A 19,022-nucleotide genomic window follows, 5' to 3' on the forward strand; every position below is an offset into this window, starting at 1 on the left:
TTAATCAATCACTCAATGATTGATTGATTATTTTTCTCTCAATCACACTAATCCATGAATCCATAATTGTTTTTAAGCACTAGTTACGTTTAACATCAGACAGGAGCTCAAACATTAGCTTCCAACTAAAGCCCTATCTCCGGTTCTAAATGCAGATTTAAGCGCATCACCCTTTCAAAAGCAGCTAATTCACTGATATGAGTGATGAATTTTAATAAGCATGCTTGGTATTTTGCAAAGGAAGCATTTCACATAGCTTGTAATAGTATATTATTTTACCCTCTGCGGTTCAGACTCTGAACATAATTTAGGAGAACAGTTGTGTGATTTAATTCCAAACAATAACAACATCACACGACTTCGCTAATCACTTCCTCCTGTGTGGTTTTGTGCATCCTCATCAGTGAAATCACCTGCTTTCAGGCCTCCATGGCACACACGGTCTTCTCTAGTTAAGGATTTAGCTCGAGAAACAAATGAAATAGCGCCACCTACTGGACTAAGCATCCAGTTTCTGTTACAATACAGCGCAGCATGGAGACAAAGCCATGCCAGTATAGTTTTACGAACATCACACGTATGTTTTCCTTCATGCAGAAATGTTTACAGTCTGTGTTGAGTCAAACACATCTGACATATGCAACCATAAGGTCACTGCGGTCTCCATAGAACCAAAAACATGTTGAAGGAAAATGCACTTTAACAGGATTTGTACACACATTTGATTTGAATGCATGAGCAAAGAAAACAGATATTATGCTTTCATCAAACCACAGGAACACGCCTGGAGCTTTCTTTCCACAGTACTGCCTTTGTGCTATTTTCTTTATTCTCAGACCTCTCAGCTCTCTGTAATCTGAGACTGAACTCATGCAGGAGGTCCGTCTCACAAACAGGGCACAAATTTGGTCCGTGAAGTCACAAACAGAATAAATATGATCAAAGTGTTCATCCAAGGCGTTTAACACACTACAATCTGTATTCTGGGTAACGGTTTTGAGCCTGTCCGGACCCGATTCCCCTGACATTAACATTGTATGACGTTTCCCTTCCACACATGTAGCACACTACAGGAGATTGTCCGTGTCAGACATGTTCTCAATGACAATGTCAGACGTGTTCTCAATGACTGTAAATGCGCCTGATGCGGAGCGTGCAGGAAGCAGAACATGACACGGATTACACCACGGTCATGGAGCCGGTCCGTATTCGTCATAAACAAAGTTTATTGAATTTGTCCGGCGCTCCTGAATCTCTTCGTCTCTCCAGTTAAGCATTTTCATCGCTGTCTTCGTGGAGCTGGGAGTTGTTTGAGCCGACTGTTTCGGACATTTGTGTTTTCACCTACAGCTCCTGTGGTTTGCAGTGCATATGGGAAATGTGTGATTACCCCCAGGATCAATAAAGATTCTTAATATATAATAATACACTCATTTATTAGTTGATTATATTTGGCTGTGGCTCAGAGGTAGTGTGGGTTGTCCTCCATTCGAAAGATTGATGGTTCAATCTTTGGGTGTCCTTGGGCAAGACACTGAACACCACATTGTTCCCCGTGCTGCGCATGGGTGTGTGAATGTGGTGTGAATGGTTTAGATGGTATGTAGATGTCCACTACCATCAGTGTGAATGTGTGTGTGAACGGGTGAATGTGACAAGTAGTGTGAAAGCGCCTTGAGTAGTCAGAAGACGAGAATGGCGCTATACAGGTACAAGTGCATTTAGCATTTATATTTTGTAATAATAATCTAAAGCTGCAAAGTAAATAGTAACTTAAGGTTTAAATAGATGTGGAGTAGAAAAATAGAGTAGAAGAATATGGAAGTACCTCGAAAGGGTATTTAAGTACAGCACTTGTATAAATGTGACAACGCATTGATTACGTGTTCATTTTAAGCAACATGTTGTGCACGGATCTTTCTCACCACTGTGGTGTTCCCGCTGCTGATGAGCTGTCCGACCTCGTGAAAGATGCTTTTACAGTTGACGCTTTTGTCTACGGAGCCCCTCTTCACGATGACCGCCACAGCCAACAGGATCTGCTCACGGACATACTTCTGGAGACTGGAGGGGAAACAGAGCGGTGTTTGATTTCCTTTTATGCAGAGAAACAGTGCAACGACACCGGCTTCACGCAGGGATTGACAACAGCAAGAAAAACAAAGTGAAGGAGAAATGTTGTTTCTGAGGGTGAAATCGCAGCTGCGGCTTATTTTCTTTGGCCTGAAACACGAGGAAAAGTTTACTTTTATTGCATTTTTGTGTTGAATCACACTGTCTACTTTAACAAGTGTTGGAGTTTCAGTAAGCTGTCATTGCAACGGGTCAGAGACTTTGGTGGATACAAGTTTATGTAACTTGTATGTATAAAATGAGTCTGTGCTTTTCTTTTTCTGCTCTTCTTTTCTTCTGTTTTCATTTTAAACCAGAGGATTATGAGCATCAACTTTCTATGTATGAGGACCTGCAGGCTATCTGATGCATCTTTCCAGCTCATTTTGGGCATAAAAGCTTTCAATATTGGATCAGAAAAGTGCAATTTCATTTTCTAAGAAAATGACTGCAAAGCACTTCTGGAAATCTCATGAACTACTGTACTCTGGCTGCTGCTACGCAACGCAAGTTCATTTGTGAGGCACACTTCAACAACAAGGTAAATCAAAGTGCTTCACATAAAACATTAAAAGCATTGGGAGAAATAAAACATGTAGATTTAAGACACATAAGAGGTGATTGAAAACGCATAGAAGGGCATTTTTAACACATTAAACATTGTTACAGTTACAGAAGTTACAGTGTGGTTTACTGAAAAGCAAAAGAAGTCTTCAGTCTTGATTTAAAAGAACTAAGAGTTGCAGCAGACCTTTAAGTCATTTCAATATTTGAATACTCGCATTACCTGACGAACCTACTACCTTCTGTCACTTTCTGACTAAATAGCCTCATGGAAATATTCTTACTATTACAACCCAAAAAAATTACTTAAAGCAAGTCATTTGGTGCCTTTAATATCCAGATATAAATGTAAGACAGGTTCCTGCTGCAGACAGAAGCACCTCACTCTCTTCCTCCTCCTCCATTTAGCGATTATTATAAATCTAATCTTCCTGCTGAACACTTGGATGGGCTCGTGTTCCCAGTTATGCATCGTCTCCGTTTTGTGCTTTTAAAGTGATTTCAAGAGCGTTGAGGGGAGCGAGCGGAGAAGAGGAGCGACAGGGTGTCTCACAGCGAGTCGGTGCGCGGAGATGAGAGAGGACGCTGTCTTCCTCTACCGCCACAAATTAAACTACGTTTTTTTGCTGCTGTTAAGTTTTGTGAAAGGCGAAGGTGAGAGCGAGAGCAGAAGCCACCGTCACAGCAAACAACAGCAACAAGGGTGGAGAAAATGTAGCGTGACAGTGCGGCAACATTGAGGGCTGATTTGGAACATGTCGGAAAAGGCAACAGCAGCGCCTCGTTGTGTAGAGAATGAATTCAAACAATGGAACGGCCTTTTTCCCCCGCGTATCATGTACAGGGGGCCTCACTCTATTATAGCCTACACAGCGCGAATAGTGAACCGTTACTGGAATAGGAACGTCAACAACGAGGAGCACTCGGGTACTGGAGTAATTGTGCACATCTCTAGTACATTCATGCGTAAAAAACTAAAATCAGTAAGGCTCTTATAATACAGAACGAGGCCAAAAAGCTTTTAAATATGCGGCCTCTTCTTCGTGGAATAATGTTCAGAGGAACCTGAAATTCACAAAATATTCAGATTTGAGTATTATGGGGGAATTGAAGTCAATAGTACTGTTGGTCAATGTTATTGCTCCTACCTTTTTTCACTGAACTAATTTTAAAATTGTACCTATTTATGCATTATAACCGTTTTCTTATAATGCATTTAACTGGATATTGTGCTTACTGATTTGTAATGTGTGTATTTGTCTGTTATTATTGTTTATTTCTATTGTTGTAATAGTGTTTATGCTGCCCTGACTTTTACCTTATCTATATCTGATTTGAAAGCCTCTCATCTGTTGCACAAGTTGCTGTGTTTAATACTTATATAACAGGAGCTCCATGTCTCACCAGTGGAGGTCTATAAACGTCAAACATACTGAGACCTGCCAGACATGCCCAGCTTTAATTATGCCCCTTTCTTTTCTTCTTACTTGGGTCTCTGTAAGACGTAGGTGAGGAGGAACGCCCGCAGCGACTCGATGCTGGTCTTTTCCAGCAGGATCCACTCCCGCACCACCGCCTCCATGATGGCTGTGGCCGCCTGGAACAGCACATAGTCCACTTTACTGGTCTCTGGAGGGGAGGAAACAGAGGAGGCAGGACGACAAGAAAGAGAAAAAAGAAAAGATGGTTAGAATGAATTAATGGGAAAATTCCTTGCACGTACATGCAAATGCATGTTATGTACAGCGTATAATGTGAAAACTGTTTGAAAACCCAGATTGAAGTAAGAGCACGGTAAATCCATTCACATGTTTTGCAGAAATCCCTCATTCCCCAATTACCTGCGTCTACATTATTGTCAATTTCAGGGATGTGAATTCTTCAAGTGCTTATCTAGTTAATGTGAAAGTAACTGATTAAACTGAAATTAGTGTCTGATCTTGGTCTTTTTGTCTTGTGCCTGCAACAGCTATGAGCTATATACAGTAAATATCAAAGATGCAGCATTATAAAAGCTGTATTTCTTGTGCTATTAGTTGTAAGAAGAAGGCTATATTGGGGCATACATCTATGTATTGTTAAACAGAAAGCAAAGCTCGTATTTTAAAACGCACTGTTCCGCATCCAGGTCACATCATGACATTTGTGGCACATGCTCAATATCAAAACAAGCTAGAGTTAGTTATTCTAAAGAATTATTCTTAATGTGGGAAGTACCTAACACAACCCAGCTGAGGTTTTACATGGCAACAACAAGTAACGTACACTCAGTTGCCAGTTTATTGGGTTTATTACAGTCCAATACAAACAATACAGCAATAAATCTTCCCTTCATAAAGGTTACAATGTTCCGTTTTTGTTTAAGTTGCTTTAAAGAGGTGTTCATTCAACTGTATAATCATTTTTGGAGGATGAAGATTGTACTGTGCAGCTCTCAATTCTATTTAAACACAGAGGGGAGTCTTCTCTGGATGCATTAATGTTAATTAAAAATCGTGCCGGTTAATTGATTATGTCGATAGTTACCTAAAATGTGCTTGCAGATGGCAAAGGGGGATTTGGATTTCCTGAAGGAGAGGAATATGTGTTCAGCATGCTGCCTCTGTTCTGTGCTGACCATGGACGGCGGTGCCTGTGAACAAACACACACAAAAAACATTGGCATTGATTTATTTATTCACAAGTTTATTTCAACAATGTTCTGTCTTTTCAAAGCTTTAATTTGCAGGAAGATGTTATTTAGTCAGAAATGGATTAAACGTGTTAACAGAGTGCTAATAAACCCTAAACGAAGCATGATTATTATTATTATTATTATTATGTAACTCGTCCAAGAAAACTGTAGGTTTAGGCAATAAAAGGTATATGCTTTAAAATGTGCATAGTGAAAACAATCTTACTATGTAGAGTTATCTCAATGTGACATGAGTTTAGAGATTTGACAGTCAATAACAACGTGTTTTCACAGGTTTAGCTATTTAACGCGCTTGTTGTGTTTATATTGTAGCAGACATGAATGCATGCAAGTTGTTTGGAAATGTTTCTGCCGTGGACGATATCTCTTAGAGCAGGGGTGGGCAATTCTTATCCTGGAGAGCCACTGTCCTGCATAAGCCTGTGAATGTTCTCATTTGTCCAGGTCGTCGTTATCCTCAAAGCAATTTCAGTCAAAAGCAACTGGACTTGGTTATTTGTCTAGAAAGACGTTTCACCTCTCATCCAAGAGGCTTCATCAGTTCATGTACGTAACTGACCAGACAAATCCCATTCCAGTAAAAGCAGCAGAGGACAGAAAGAGCCTTTCTCTCTCACACACACACACACACACACACACACACACACACACACACACACACACACACACACACACACACACACACACACACACACACACACACACACACACACACACACACACACACACACACACACACACACACACACACACACACACACACACACACACACACACACACACACACACACACACACACACACACACACACACACACACACACACACACACACACACACACACACACACACACACACGATGAGACGGCAGAAACATAACCCACCCTGACTCACAGATTCTGCTTTGACCAGAATCAGGGCAGACTTTTAAAAGTTAGTCAGCTTTTGGTTGAGAAAACTGAAAACATCGTTGCCATTTGGCCTCATATTTTGAGTAATTAAGATGAAAGTACTGTTATTAAAGAAAATGTGACATAAAAGACCTTTTTGTTTTTTTATGTTCAGGTTCATCCGGTTCATTGTCAGTTGAATCAATTTGCACATTCATTTGTGATGTTGGCGAGTGAGTCAAACATTTCACCCTAAAGTCAAACAAATGAATTTGCTTCTCCGTTGTATCTCGAACAAATGCCCTCGCACACTTACGACAATATTTACTGCGATCTAATGTCACTAATGCAATGTATATATTTTTATTTTGGGGTGCCAATTTCTCAGAATGGCATCTGGCAACCGTTATTGTCGAGCCCTGCCCAATGAATTAAAGAAATCCATAGCATGGAATATTTCTTTTGATTTCAATACATGTAATAAAGCTGCACTAATTACTTTTTTATTATTATTAACAAATGTTCTATACCTTACATTTCTAATTTCAATGTATTGATTTAAAGTCAACTTTCCTCACCCCCTCTCTACGCTCATTTCATGGCCGTCGCTTTACAATCGACTTTGCAATAAAAGGAAATAAACGCCACAAATAATCTAAAAAAGGAAAAGATTAATGAATACAACACAGAGTTTAGCCTTGACTTCTCAATTTCAGCAGCACAGCAGATGATATAAATCATAATAAAAATAAACCTGACACAGATACAATGGCACACTGACAACCACAGTATTGTCCCGTTTAAGTGACTTGTAATAAATACTTAAATTCACAGTTAATATTTAATCAAGAGGCTTGGACTGAACGGTAACACTTAAGCTTTTAACATGTTTGTATCAGCCATTAAAAATCCTGCACACTGTATATAAACATGTGCACATAGATTCCACGTTAACACACACTTTAAAATGATCTCCTACCTCTTCACTATTTATTTTTAATTCGCACTATTTGTTTGTCTTTACAATCTATAGATAGATAGATGGATAACTTTATTTATCCCCGAGGGGAAATTAGGTCATCGTAGCAGTGGTACAGAGCAATCAGAAATACTAAAAATAAGATAAAATATAAAATACAAAATATGAACAATAAAATAAAATAAAAGTACAGTATCACAGATAAACTCTATATTACAATATGCTATGTGGATTTTAATGTGAAAGAGAGAGGAAGGTGCATTTCAGTGATAGGTCACTTTGAATAGTATGAGTTTATTCCCTGAGCGTTGCTCAGCGTTGTTGTGCAGCGTTGTAAAGTCTGATGGCAGCAGGTAGGAATGATTTCCTGTGCACTTGAGCACTTGAACTTAGGGATGGGAATGAAGAACCTGTTCTGGATAACAACAGTGCTGCTAATATGTGTAAAAATGATCATGTCCAGGGTAGCAATATGGTAAAATAAGCCGTTTATTAACACTCTACGCACGAGCAGGGTAAATATCTTGTTATAGTAACATTAACACTATTCAGGGCAGCTTAGCACATTTCTTCTTCGACAAAGAAAACTTAAATAAAAATGAACAAACATTGTCTCATTGCATCTACACTGTGTTCAGGCAATAGATCCGTTGTGTTGATGATGAGAACCTGAGCAGAAAAGATGCAATACGTGATAAGATGGCTGAATATTGCGACACAATAAAACATTGTTAAAGGGAACTCAGCTCTGCTTTTTCTGATGCTTTCAGTTTACTGCTAAAATACAACAACTTGCTTGTTGAATGAAATAAAACTATTAAAACTATGACTAATTGCTACTAGAACGATAAGCAGAACTGACACTGGCATTGGCTTTTCACTGCATCAATAAAATCTTAGCAATTCCCATCCCAGCCTGACGTGAATGCTGACATTGTATCAGCGACAGACTGATTCATCGGTAAGAGAAGCATAAAACAAAAAAAGCTGCTGACACATCAGACAAAACTATTGTACGGGCATCCCCGAGGCACCGCTTCCTACTCCAAACAAGTAAAACTTTTATCAGATTTGTCATTTGGGACGCTTTTGGGACAGTAGGCAACTTGTGCAACTGTAGGGCCGTCTACAAGACAACATAATGTTCTGAAAATAGAGTTTTTTCCTGTGCGTTTTCAAAACTTTGCTGCAAGTTATAGCCTAAAAACTAAACAGAGACAATGACGGTGTTAACTAAATGTTCTTTTGGTTTGGTTTCCTTTATTGTCCGCAATGTGGAAGTTTGTCTTTGGTCTCATAAAAGCAACAAGCAGGACGGCAACAACAACAGCAACACTTACACGCAAACATCCACAGGGCGCAAAGCAGCACAGCAGTGGCAATAACGATAAAAACACATCAACGGGACACGGTGTTCAGTGCTCCAATGGCATCCAATGGATTTGGCCTTGGTACCTTGTATCGTCTACCAGAGGGAAGAAGTTCAAACTCCCTGTTGAGTGGATGAGAACGATCGTTTGCTATTTTGATGCTTTTTTTCCTCAGCACTTCCTCGTACATACAACTTCATTGTTTCTGTCTCATCCCTATGATTTTTGAGGCTAGGTTCATTATTCTGTGCAGCTTCTTTCTTTTATGTTTAGATTAACGTACAGCATTGCCATGTTAAAAGTTAAATTGCTCTCTATCAGGTTCTTATAAACTGTTTCCATAATATGCTTGCTCACTCTAAAGGTGTTGAGCTTGCGTAGTAGGTGGAGACGTTGGTTACAAGTTTTAAAAATATGGTCAGTGTTTTCACTGAAATTTAGTTGCAATCAATGTATCAAGATATTTGAACTTGTGAACTACCTCTGCAATGTGTCCCTTAATTATAAGGGGCTGACCAGGGTCCGTTTCATAAAAGACAAGTTCCTGTGTTTTTGTTATATCGATGTCTAAGAAGCTTTAAGTTCTGCAATTTTGTGTTTGCGTTATATTTCGCCCTCCGTGCTTTCTAAATATCTGCACCACCCATTAAACATTGCATGTTGTTGATTCCTACTTATATACATATATTTAAAGGAGGATTTCCGTTGCCACTGTGTGCAAGATTGCTGCATAAACATATTGATATTGCAACTTGTTGCTGTTCATGGAGGAATTGATTGGTCTCGGTAAATCATATATAAGTCATAAAGTGTGGTGTAGACCTACTCTATATGTAAAATGTCTTGTTATGATTTGGCACTATTAATAAAATTTGAAATGAAAACATCCACCCATGTTTGCACCTACTTTAATAGTTTACTTTTACCTGTTGTTGTTGTTGTTTTTTTTGGCTTAAATGTCCTCTTTTTTTAGCTGTATGTCTATTTCCCTGTATATTGTCACATTCTCAACATAATCAACACTAAAATTCATACTTTATGATCCACAACAACTACAACAACACTGATAACCATCCATTATAAGACACCTGCTGACTACCACGATGGTAAAGCACTTGTTGTGTATATATGATGCAATTAATCCACTATAACAGGGAGGATCCCATTTAAAAACCATGGCAACGGTGCAGTTTTAAAAACCATAGCAACGGAGAAGCAAAATGGCAGAAAGCAAGAAGTAGCTCTAGCTACAGTAGCTAATGTATCCAACACACAGGCTGACTAATGACATGCACATGGTTGTTAGCCACTTGCTGTGTCGCTGACTGTGTTCGGGTCACTTATTTAAAAATGGGGGCAACATGGAGTACGACAGGAGGGGGAAAAGAGGCGAACACTGGGTGTAAATGAGTTTTTAAGGAGAAGCTAAAGTGAATCAACAGCAGCGGGATGCTCCAACTGTCGCCCCAGAGTGTGGTTCAACTTAACGGCTGAAAGTTCCAGCAGGAGCCGTTGGAAAAGCGGCCGTTGGAAAGGTGGAGCCGTTGGGAAGCGGCCGTTGGCGGCGGTTTATGGGAGGAAGGAGGAAAATGGAAACGACTGTTGGGATTTTTCGGGATGGAGACACAGGTAAGGGAGAAGGGAAGGCGCCACGCATCGCACACGTACTGTTTCTCCGGTAAAACACTATTTAACAACAAAACCCGGGAATGAACCGCGAGCGTCCCCCACCCGCCAAACTCCCGCCGACACACAGTGGACATACCCGTCCCGCCCGTCACAAAACAACGTTGTATTTCTCACCATTAAAACTTTGGCAGCGCTTTCCAGCTGTGTGATCACTTCTGGTGCACCTACCGCCGCCATCATCGTCGTCCCTCTCCAATGACGCGCCATGCGCTCTGCATTGTGGGAGTGCAGCGGCGCTGGGACCATATGGCTGGTACCCGGCAGGGTTCATCAACACGCCGGGTTGTGTAGGCTCGAGTATAATGAAAATATACTATATATTCACCATGGTGTCACACTCAAATCAGGTTGTTGTTTTTTTATATATTAAACCCTGTATACAATATTCATGAATGGAAGCACATGTCTGCCAGTGTGTTGGAGAGAAATATCATGTAAGTCATTATAAAGAGTATTTTTTAAATAATGAGAAAGCATCTTAAAATGAGAAAGTATTTAAAAATAATGAGAAAGTATCTACAACTAAAGAGAAAGCATCTTAAATTAATGAGAACCTATCTTGAAATAACAAGTTAGTATCTTAAAATAATGAGTTAGCTTCTTAAAATATTGATAAAGTATCTTAAAATAACAAGTTAGCATCTTAAAATAATGAGAAATTATCTAAAAATAATGAGAATATCTAATAATGAGTTAGCATCTTAAAATAATAAGTATCTAAAAATAACGAGAAAGTATCTACAACTAACAAAAAAAGCATCTTAAAATAATGAGAACCCATCTTAAAATATCAAGTTAGCATCTTAAAATATTGATAAAGTATCTTAAAATAACAAGTTAGCATATTAAAATAATGAGAAAGTATCTAAAAAAAGAGTTAGCATATTAGAATAATGATAAAGTATCTTAAAATAATGAAAACCTATCTAAAACTAACGAGTTAGCATCTTAAAAAGTCCAAGGTGATTTTTTTAAATGTCTTGTTTTGTACGTCCAAAGCCCACATATGTTCAGTTATTATAATAATATGAAACAAAATCTCCATATTTGAGAGGCTGAAAACATTTTTGCACTGAAAATTGCTTCAACTATTGATCGATTAAAAGGTTGATACGTTATTTTTTAAGGTTTTTCTGCTGAATTTCCAAGATATGAGCACATCACTGAATAAATGATTATTTGTGGAAACTCAGTTTTACAAATTTGTCAAATGACTAATTTGATTAGTTGACAAAATAAGAATATCTTTAATTGAATACAGCGCTATTTTCAATAATCAAAATCCAATAATACAGCTTAAGAGTTATATCAAACACTGCATTAGATTTAGATTAATTTAAAATAGTGGGCTTGTGCAAAAACAAAGTGCTATATCATTAATATTGTGTTTTATTAAAGATTTCATACTTTCCTTGACGGGAATATGAACTCAAAAGTTGGTAAATCTTGTATTATTAATAATAATAATAATAAAGTTAATATATAACCTTGCATTCACACATTAATGCTGAAATAAAGCACCAAAGTCCAAGTTGGTTAATTTAATTTATACATACATTTTACACACGAGGACTGTGAAAGCATTTTTACAAATTCTCAGTTTCATACATGAATGTAAAAAAAGAGAGATAGCTGTCCACATTACATCATCTATAATACTGCGTAGACATGTTTTTTTAACATTAGCACAAAGGGAAATTGAAAAAAAAGGATGGGGGGGAAAAAGATACAAAAAATATGTATATCTGTATAAATATAAATTTAAGAGTAACAGAGATTGTATCATACATTAAGGAGATGACGAGAGGCTCCTTAGAGTAAAAATACAAAATGAAAAAAAGACACACGGGTAAGTCTCGTGAAGAAATCGAATATCAAGTCAGTCAAAGATTGTCAGTCATCACTCTCTAACCTTGGAAACAGGAAACACACTCTGCGGAGAGCCGCGGCCCTCGTTATAAAGCTATTTTTCAAAGAAACCGTCCGTCCTGGATGACAGAAGCGTAGTCTGGACAAGCTGAGAGAAAAACCTGCACGGGGACGAGTGAGAAGAGCAGCACCTGTCTGCCTTAATCTCAACGATGGAGCCCTTGAGCAAGGCACTTCAACCATAATGGATCCAGTGATGCTGCTCTGGAGAAGACTGCTGTTTATCTGGGAGAGCTCACAGGCTGCACTGGCTGTTTACATTAGGGATCAGGTTCGTTTGTTAATCGTTTGGTGTATAAAACAAAGCACCAATGGGCTCCTTCCTTCTGGATTGACTTTGGTAATCCACTTGAATGGACTTTACTATGAGAGGAGCTGGTACAGGGGCCACTAGGTAAGTCTTTAAAAGACTCTTAATAAACTCTGGGTTCACCAACTACGTTGTTGGTGCTTGGTTTCATGCAAAAAGCACATTTATTTTGAAATTCCCACTTTATATTCTTTCTTTTTTTAAAAGAATTGATTGTTTTTCATCTAAATGTTCGATAAGTCAGTAATAAAACTGTCATATTTGACGATATCGCCTCGTATCGATCGCTGAACTGCATCGAAATCGTATCAAATATTGTATCGTCGTTCAAAAGTATCAATATAAATATAAATACAAAATCGTATCATGATACAACGTGTGACTTCTACACCATGAGTTACTGACCAGAATCAGATGAAAATTGTTGGTGCGTGTAAACAAAGCCAGTGTGGAAGTGAAACAACATCCCCAGATAACAACAGGTGAAAGGTGTGTGTGTGTGTGTGTGTGTGTGTGTGTGTGTGTGTGTGTGTGTGTGTGTGTGTGTGTGTGTGTGTGTGTGTGTGTGTGTGTGTGTGTGTGTGTGTGTGTGTGTGTGTGTGTGTGTGTGTGTGTGTGTGTGTGTGTGTGTGTGTGTGTGTGTGTGTGTGTGTGTGAAAGATGATGATATAAGAAGGCAAACCTTTAAGATTGTGCTGCTCACTTTAGAACACAAGGCACATTTACAGAAAAACAAACTTTCAATACATTGTCAGGCAAAAAAAACAACAAAATCTTCTGTAACAAATCAGATCCTCACATTTTCCATCATCGTTATGCGTCAGAGAATCACTTAAAAAAAGACTCCTTTAACATTCCCCGTCATCGAGAGTCAAATTCAGAATACTGTTGAACAGTTTGGTGTTAAGGGACCAAACGGTTTGACACAAATAGCAGTTTACTGCTTACTGATTGTCAACAAGCACGAAGGTACTGGGTGATCGTGTCAACACAGAACATGGCACGGGTCTGTAGTAAAAGTTAAACAACACTCAAACTTGTGGTCATTTCGGATAAATAAAGAAAATGTACCAAACACTCACTCTTTGTTGAAGTTTTGTCAAATAGAGAAAGCTATTCTTTTTTGTTTTTGTCGCCCGATTTCTTTTTCCTGAAGCCAACCTGCCTCGCTCCTCCTCTTCCTCAAACTTTTATCTACCCTGTCCCATCTCTTTCTGAACCAGAACCCTCCAGCTCCTGCAGCCCAGGACCAGCCCGGCTGCAGGAGGCGAAGCGTCCGCCATCGATGTTCTGCAAACACTGATCGTCGTCGTCTCCTCCGTCGTCGAGCGGCGACACACGCACGCGCTCCCAACATTCAATTAGAAAAAGGCACACGGCTCGTTACTTTCAAAAACCCCAAACACACTTGGCAATGAAGCCAACGCTTCTTTGAAAGAAAAAAACAAAACAGGTAATAACAATTATAATTATAAAGTAAATAATATTAACCACAATAATAAGCAGCATGTTGTAACTGAAAAGAGAAAATATATATAAACCAATATATTTGTACATTTCAGTACTAAAGACGTTCAAAAAACAAGGATATTAAGTGTTTAGAAAACTATATATAATGTATTTTTTTGTATTGCACATAGTCATACTATCACGTTTGCTGTTGTAAGAACATGTTGCTTTGTGTATCATGAAGAGGAGGCTGGTTAAGTCACAACGCAACTCATCTTTGCAAAATAGCTGTAAAATTGTGCATCTTGGTGAATGTGTGTTCGCAGGCGAGTGTGAGCTTTGATCCTCGGTCAGAAACCGACTCGGCACCGTCCAAACCGACGTGTGTGGCGCTGACTCCTGTTAATTCTCTTAAATAATCACCTCTTTCCTTAAAACAAAGCATGGGATACTATGTGTTTTCTGCCCCCGCCCACATAAACAAAAAATATCATTTCATCAGCGATTCTTCCTGTGATATAAGAGCAGAAATTCACAGCTCGATAGACGCCACAGCGGTTCAGTCTCTGCTCCGACTAAAACAGAATCAGGCTCCTTTTTGTTTTTTTTAAGAGCGCCATCCGAACTCTACACGTGGTCTTTGTGTTGTGCAGGTTGAGACGGACTTTGGAGGTTAGAAGCTTTGAAACGGAGGACCGGTAACATCGGGATGTTCGTTACAGCAAACTCTTGAGGGAAGACGGATCGGGCTCCGTCTTAAACGTCAAAAAAGCATTACGCTGAAATACGGTTGGCACAAAATGAGGCAGCACAGATGGAGCAAACCAAAAAGAATCCATTTGGTTAGTTTGATTCTATTAATTACAGTTTGATCTGCTACAAATGCAGAGATTTGAAAAGCTGCAAAAAAAGGGACGCGTTTTTTCTGTGCGTGTTAAAAAGGAATCTGGGAGACTGTGTCCGTCTACTCTGAGCCAACTTCTTGAAATACGGACACTGAAATCGACCTGCAGAGACCTGTTTTCACCCTGTACGGCTGACCACGAGCTGTACTGAATATATGTGTGTCTGTGTGTGTGTGTGTGTGTGTGTGTGCATGCAATGTGTCTTTGTAGCTTATTTTGCAGCAGCTGTGAAAGAGGCGTGTTGCTAGTTCAGCCCCCCCCCCACCACCACCACGATCAATGAGTAAACTGGTTCCACTCTTCACATTGTCGTGTCCGATAGTCGAGTGTAAAGCAGCTCAGGTAGAACAGGAAGTAGCTCCTGCGTCAGAAGATCACTGTGGAGGCGTTTCAGTCGTCCGTAAGACACAAGGGTGGAAGGAATGGGACAAGAAAACCGCTGGAACATCCAGAAGTAGTCCTCGAATTAGAAAGCTTGTCTGTGATGCATCTGACATCCTTACATTCCCAGAGAATATTCTCCTTTCAGCCCGTACGCTTTCTGAGTCTTGCCCTTCGAAACCGCGTTCACCCTCGACGCACTCGGTCACGCGCAGAATGGTGTTTCTTGGTCCCGGATCAGGGGAGTTTTTTTGTATTTGAAGTTGTTGCGGACGCGCTATAGATTCCACAAGGTGGCGATGTTCATCAATCCTGCTCCTGCAACAGTCACTCATGGCAGATATGCATAAACACACACACACACTCATGGACGCACCTGTGTAACATGCACACCTCTACACAAAGACGCACACAAAGAAGAGCAGTGGTGGGCGGGGCGGCGGGGGGGTCATGAGCTGAATGATCGGTACTAATAGACGCACGCCGCTCAGGAAGCCTGTCACTCTGCAGCTCTACACGTACACCGGCTCACATCCCTCCCCTTGCTCTCCCTCCTCCTCATCATCGTCCTCATCGTCCTCTTCTTCTTCTTCGTCCTCCTCCTCGGGGCCCACGCTTGGCGACGCCCCTCTGGCCTCGAGCGGTTTAGGATAGCGGAAGGGGCAGCCGTTGTCGTCGAAGAACCTGCGGAACGTGAACTCGTAGAAAGCGTGCTCCGGGTGTTTCCCGTGCGGGGAGCAGAGCGTGTCCAAGGCCCGGGTGCTATCCCCGCTGTCGCTCCACGCGCCGGGGCCGCCCTCCTCCTCCACGGGGTCAAAGTTGGACGTGTCCATCGGGTGGGCGATCTTGGGCCGGTAGGGTGCCGGTTGCTGCCGCAGGTTGCTGGAGAAGTCCATCTGGGTGAAGAAGGGGTGAGCTTTGATTTCGCCGGCGCCGTTGGCACCCAGACGATCCTCCGCAGAGCAGCAGAGGCGACCGATGATGTCGACGGCCTCGGGGCTCAGTTTGACCTGAGCGGGCACCTGCAGAGTGCTCTCCCAGTTAATGACCTGCAGAGGGGAGACGCGGAAGTTACAGATGGTTCTTATAATGTGCTGGATCCATGCACGCATATGATTTATTGGCTCAATACTTTAATTTCGAAATCAAAGCGGGGATATTTTTCTTTCTTCACTGACCTTGATCTGAGTCTCTGTAGGTGTTGGGGCCAGGAAGGGCGGCTGTCCCACCAGCATCTCGAACAGGATCACTCCCACGCTCCACCAGTCACACAGCTGGGTGTAACCTGCACAACAAGATGCAAATATCAGAATTATCTGTAAGAGCACAACAATAATTAATCCAGTAATAAGTAAATTGCACTGTAACTTCTGTAGCTTTACCATCTTCTATATGTTTTAAATGACCTTTAATGTGTTTTAAATCTTTTATGTTCCCCAATGCTTTTAAGGTTTTATGTAAAGCACTTTGAATTGCCTTGTAGTTGAATAGTGCTATAGAAATAAACTTGCCTTTCCTTGCCTTGTGTAGGCTCTGCACTTCAGCACACTGATTTGAAACAATGTTTAAAGTGCTGACCAACAATGTCACATTAATGAGGTTTTGCATGTGTGCACACTTTTTGAGCAGTAGAAAGAAAACAGGCTACAATTTCTACTGTGTTCACCCAAGATACCCTCAAATTATAGCAGATTTAACACATTTGTGATAGTTACGTTTGAATTCTCCTCATCCAAGTGTTAAATCTTAGGATAAGAGTAAACTAAACATATTAGGCACAAGGACACTTCCATCCAAAAGGATTTGAAAAGAAATGGAAGGGAATGGTTGAGAAATTCAGCCAAATTAAACAAACAACTACCTTCAGTCTGAAATGATTAGGTGACAAATATGTATTTGGTTGATAAATTGATTAAAGTCACCTGTCACATCCTCAAACTTCATCCCTGCTCACCATAATATATAGATATAACTTTCTTCTACACAAAGCAGCAGCGTCTTAACTCTTTCATCTGGATGGTTAAATGCCCAAATAAGAACTTATTTCAGACACTGTTCAGCTTTATCTGCAGCAGTTATCCATCACGCTCTCACCCACCTTTGCGCAGCAGCACCTCCGGGGCGATGTAGTTCGGTGTCCCCACCAGGGAGTGAGCGAGGCAGCGTTGGTGCTGCCGGTTGGCGTGCTGCTCCAACGTCATCAGTCGGTCGCCGCAGCGACAGTTAGACACGTCGTCCCAGAAGTCACTGGGCTCCATGCTGTCCTGTCTGACGTGACTCCCTGGAGGCAGAAAAAGAGGAACGATGCTTTTAAACCGCGCACAGAAAAAACTCACACTGCTGCCAGCATTTATGAGGTGCAATGTGTCTGAAAATGCTCCTTAAGGATCCGATATTTAAATGACACTTTTCCATTAAAAATCAGTGAGTCAGATGCAGTAGTTCTTTCATTTGTGCACTGGATTATACAGTCAAATGTTACATATAGGTTTCCTGTTTATAAAATACCCTGAATCCTCACAGAATCTCTTTAAAACTGTGTTTAATCGTGTGCATCATCACCAACTGCCTCACCTTTCTGGTAGTACTTGGAGTTGTGCGTCCAGCGGAAGCCCGTGCACAGGCCGAAGTCTGTCAGCTTGATGTGTCCGTCCAGGTCGATGAGGATGTTGTCGGGCTTGATGTCGCGGTGGATGAAGCCCATCTTGTGGACGCTCTCGATGGCCAGCGTCAGCTCCGCCACATAGAAGCGCGCCAGGGGTTCGGGGAAGACACCCATTCGGATGAGCAGGCTCATCATGTCTCCTCCGGGGATGTAGTCCATGACGAAGTAGAGGCTGTCCCGGTCCTGGAAGGAGTAGTAGAGACGCACCACCCACTCGTTGTCTGCCTCCGCCAGGATGTCGCGCTCTGCTTTCACATGGGCCACCTGCACCGAAGAAGGAACTCATTTGAACTAGTTTGCATAAAAATATTCATTTAAATAACAGCAGCAATGTAAACTAGAGACTTATTCATTCATGAACAAGAATGTATCAACTCACCTGATTGCGGTTGAGGACATCTTTCTTGCGCAGTGTTTTCATGGCGTAAAGTGCACCTGTGTCCACTTTACGCGTGAGACACACTTCCCCAAAGGCACCTATGCCCAGGGTCTTGATTTTGACGAACATGGACTTGTCCATCTTGGCGCGGCGTAGCCTGTTGTAGTTGGACTCTTTCTGGTTCAGCATCTTCCTCATCTGCTCCTGCTCTGCTTCTGATAGGCCGGCCTGGGCAGGAAGGACAGAGGTTAAAGAGCGATGGTGACAGGGACTAAACAACAACCGCTTTCTCAGAAACAACTTAAAAAGCGGGTTAATTTGTCATTTATCATTGTTAAACCACACAGGAATGTGCCATTAGCTGAACCCTGACCTTTGTTATATGTTACCTAACTGTCTGGCTCTGTGGTATTTTCTTTAAAATGCCTTTCAAATCAATTTAAATGGGGTTAAAAGGGCAGGGGCCAAAGTCATGACTGAGGACAAGCTCACGCAAACGTGAGCGTGAACTCCCTGACTTCTCATTCCAAGACAAAGATCTTGTTGTCTCAAACTAAAGTCCTGAGGGAGAATTCCCCGGACGATGACCTCTTGAACATCACGGCTCCGAAACAAAAATCATTCTCATCTATTATACAGACACAACAACTTCCCCAGACAGCCCGGGGTTGATTTTTCACTATGGAAATCAACTTCCTGAGACTCA

General features: G+C 41.0%; 2 protein-coding genes across 2 annotated transcripts in view; both read right to left on the bottom strand.

Annotated features, from left to right (window-relative positions):
• The window catches only part of xpo4 (exportin 4), a gene marked incomplete at its 5' end in the record, with an annotated part of 67,462 nt that extends 56,957 nt beyond the window's left edge, over positions 1–10,505 (bottom strand). The window contains 4 exons of the mRNA XM_083921944.1: positions 1,926–2,064; positions 4,164–4,305; positions 5,203–5,308; positions 10,413–10,505. Coding sequence (XP_083778070.1) covers positions 1,926–2,064; positions 4,164–4,305; positions 5,203–5,308; positions 10,413–10,505 — 480 coding nt within the window. The remainder of the gene's footprint in view (positions 1–1,925; positions 2,065–4,163; positions 4,306–5,202; positions 5,309–10,412) is intronic.
• Positions 10,506–11,824: 1,319 nt separating this feature from the next.
• The window catches only part of lats2 (large tumor suppressor kinase 2), a 31,236-nt gene continuing 24,038 nt past the window's right edge, over positions 11,825–19,022 (bottom strand). Inside the window, exons 5-9 of the mRNA XM_083921455.1 lie at positions 18,317–18,544; positions 17,847–18,201; positions 17,371–17,553; positions 16,451–16,557; positions 11,825–16,321 (exon numbers count right to left, since the gene is read on the bottom strand). Of these exons, the coding sequence (XP_083777581.1) occupies positions 15,785–16,321; positions 16,451–16,557; positions 17,371–17,553; positions 17,847–18,201; positions 18,317–18,544 (1,410 nt within the window). The 3' untranslated portion in view covers positions 11,825–15,784. The remainder of the gene's footprint in view (positions 16,322–16,450; positions 16,558–17,370; positions 17,554–17,846; positions 18,202–18,316; positions 18,545–19,022) is intronic.

The sequence above is a fragment of the Echiichthys vipera genome (assembly GCF_963691815.1).
Source record: "Echiichthys vipera genome assembly, chromosome: 10".
Lineage (NCBI taxonomy): Eukaryota > Metazoa > Chordata > Actinopteri > Perciformes > Trachinidae > Echiichthys > Echiichthys vipera.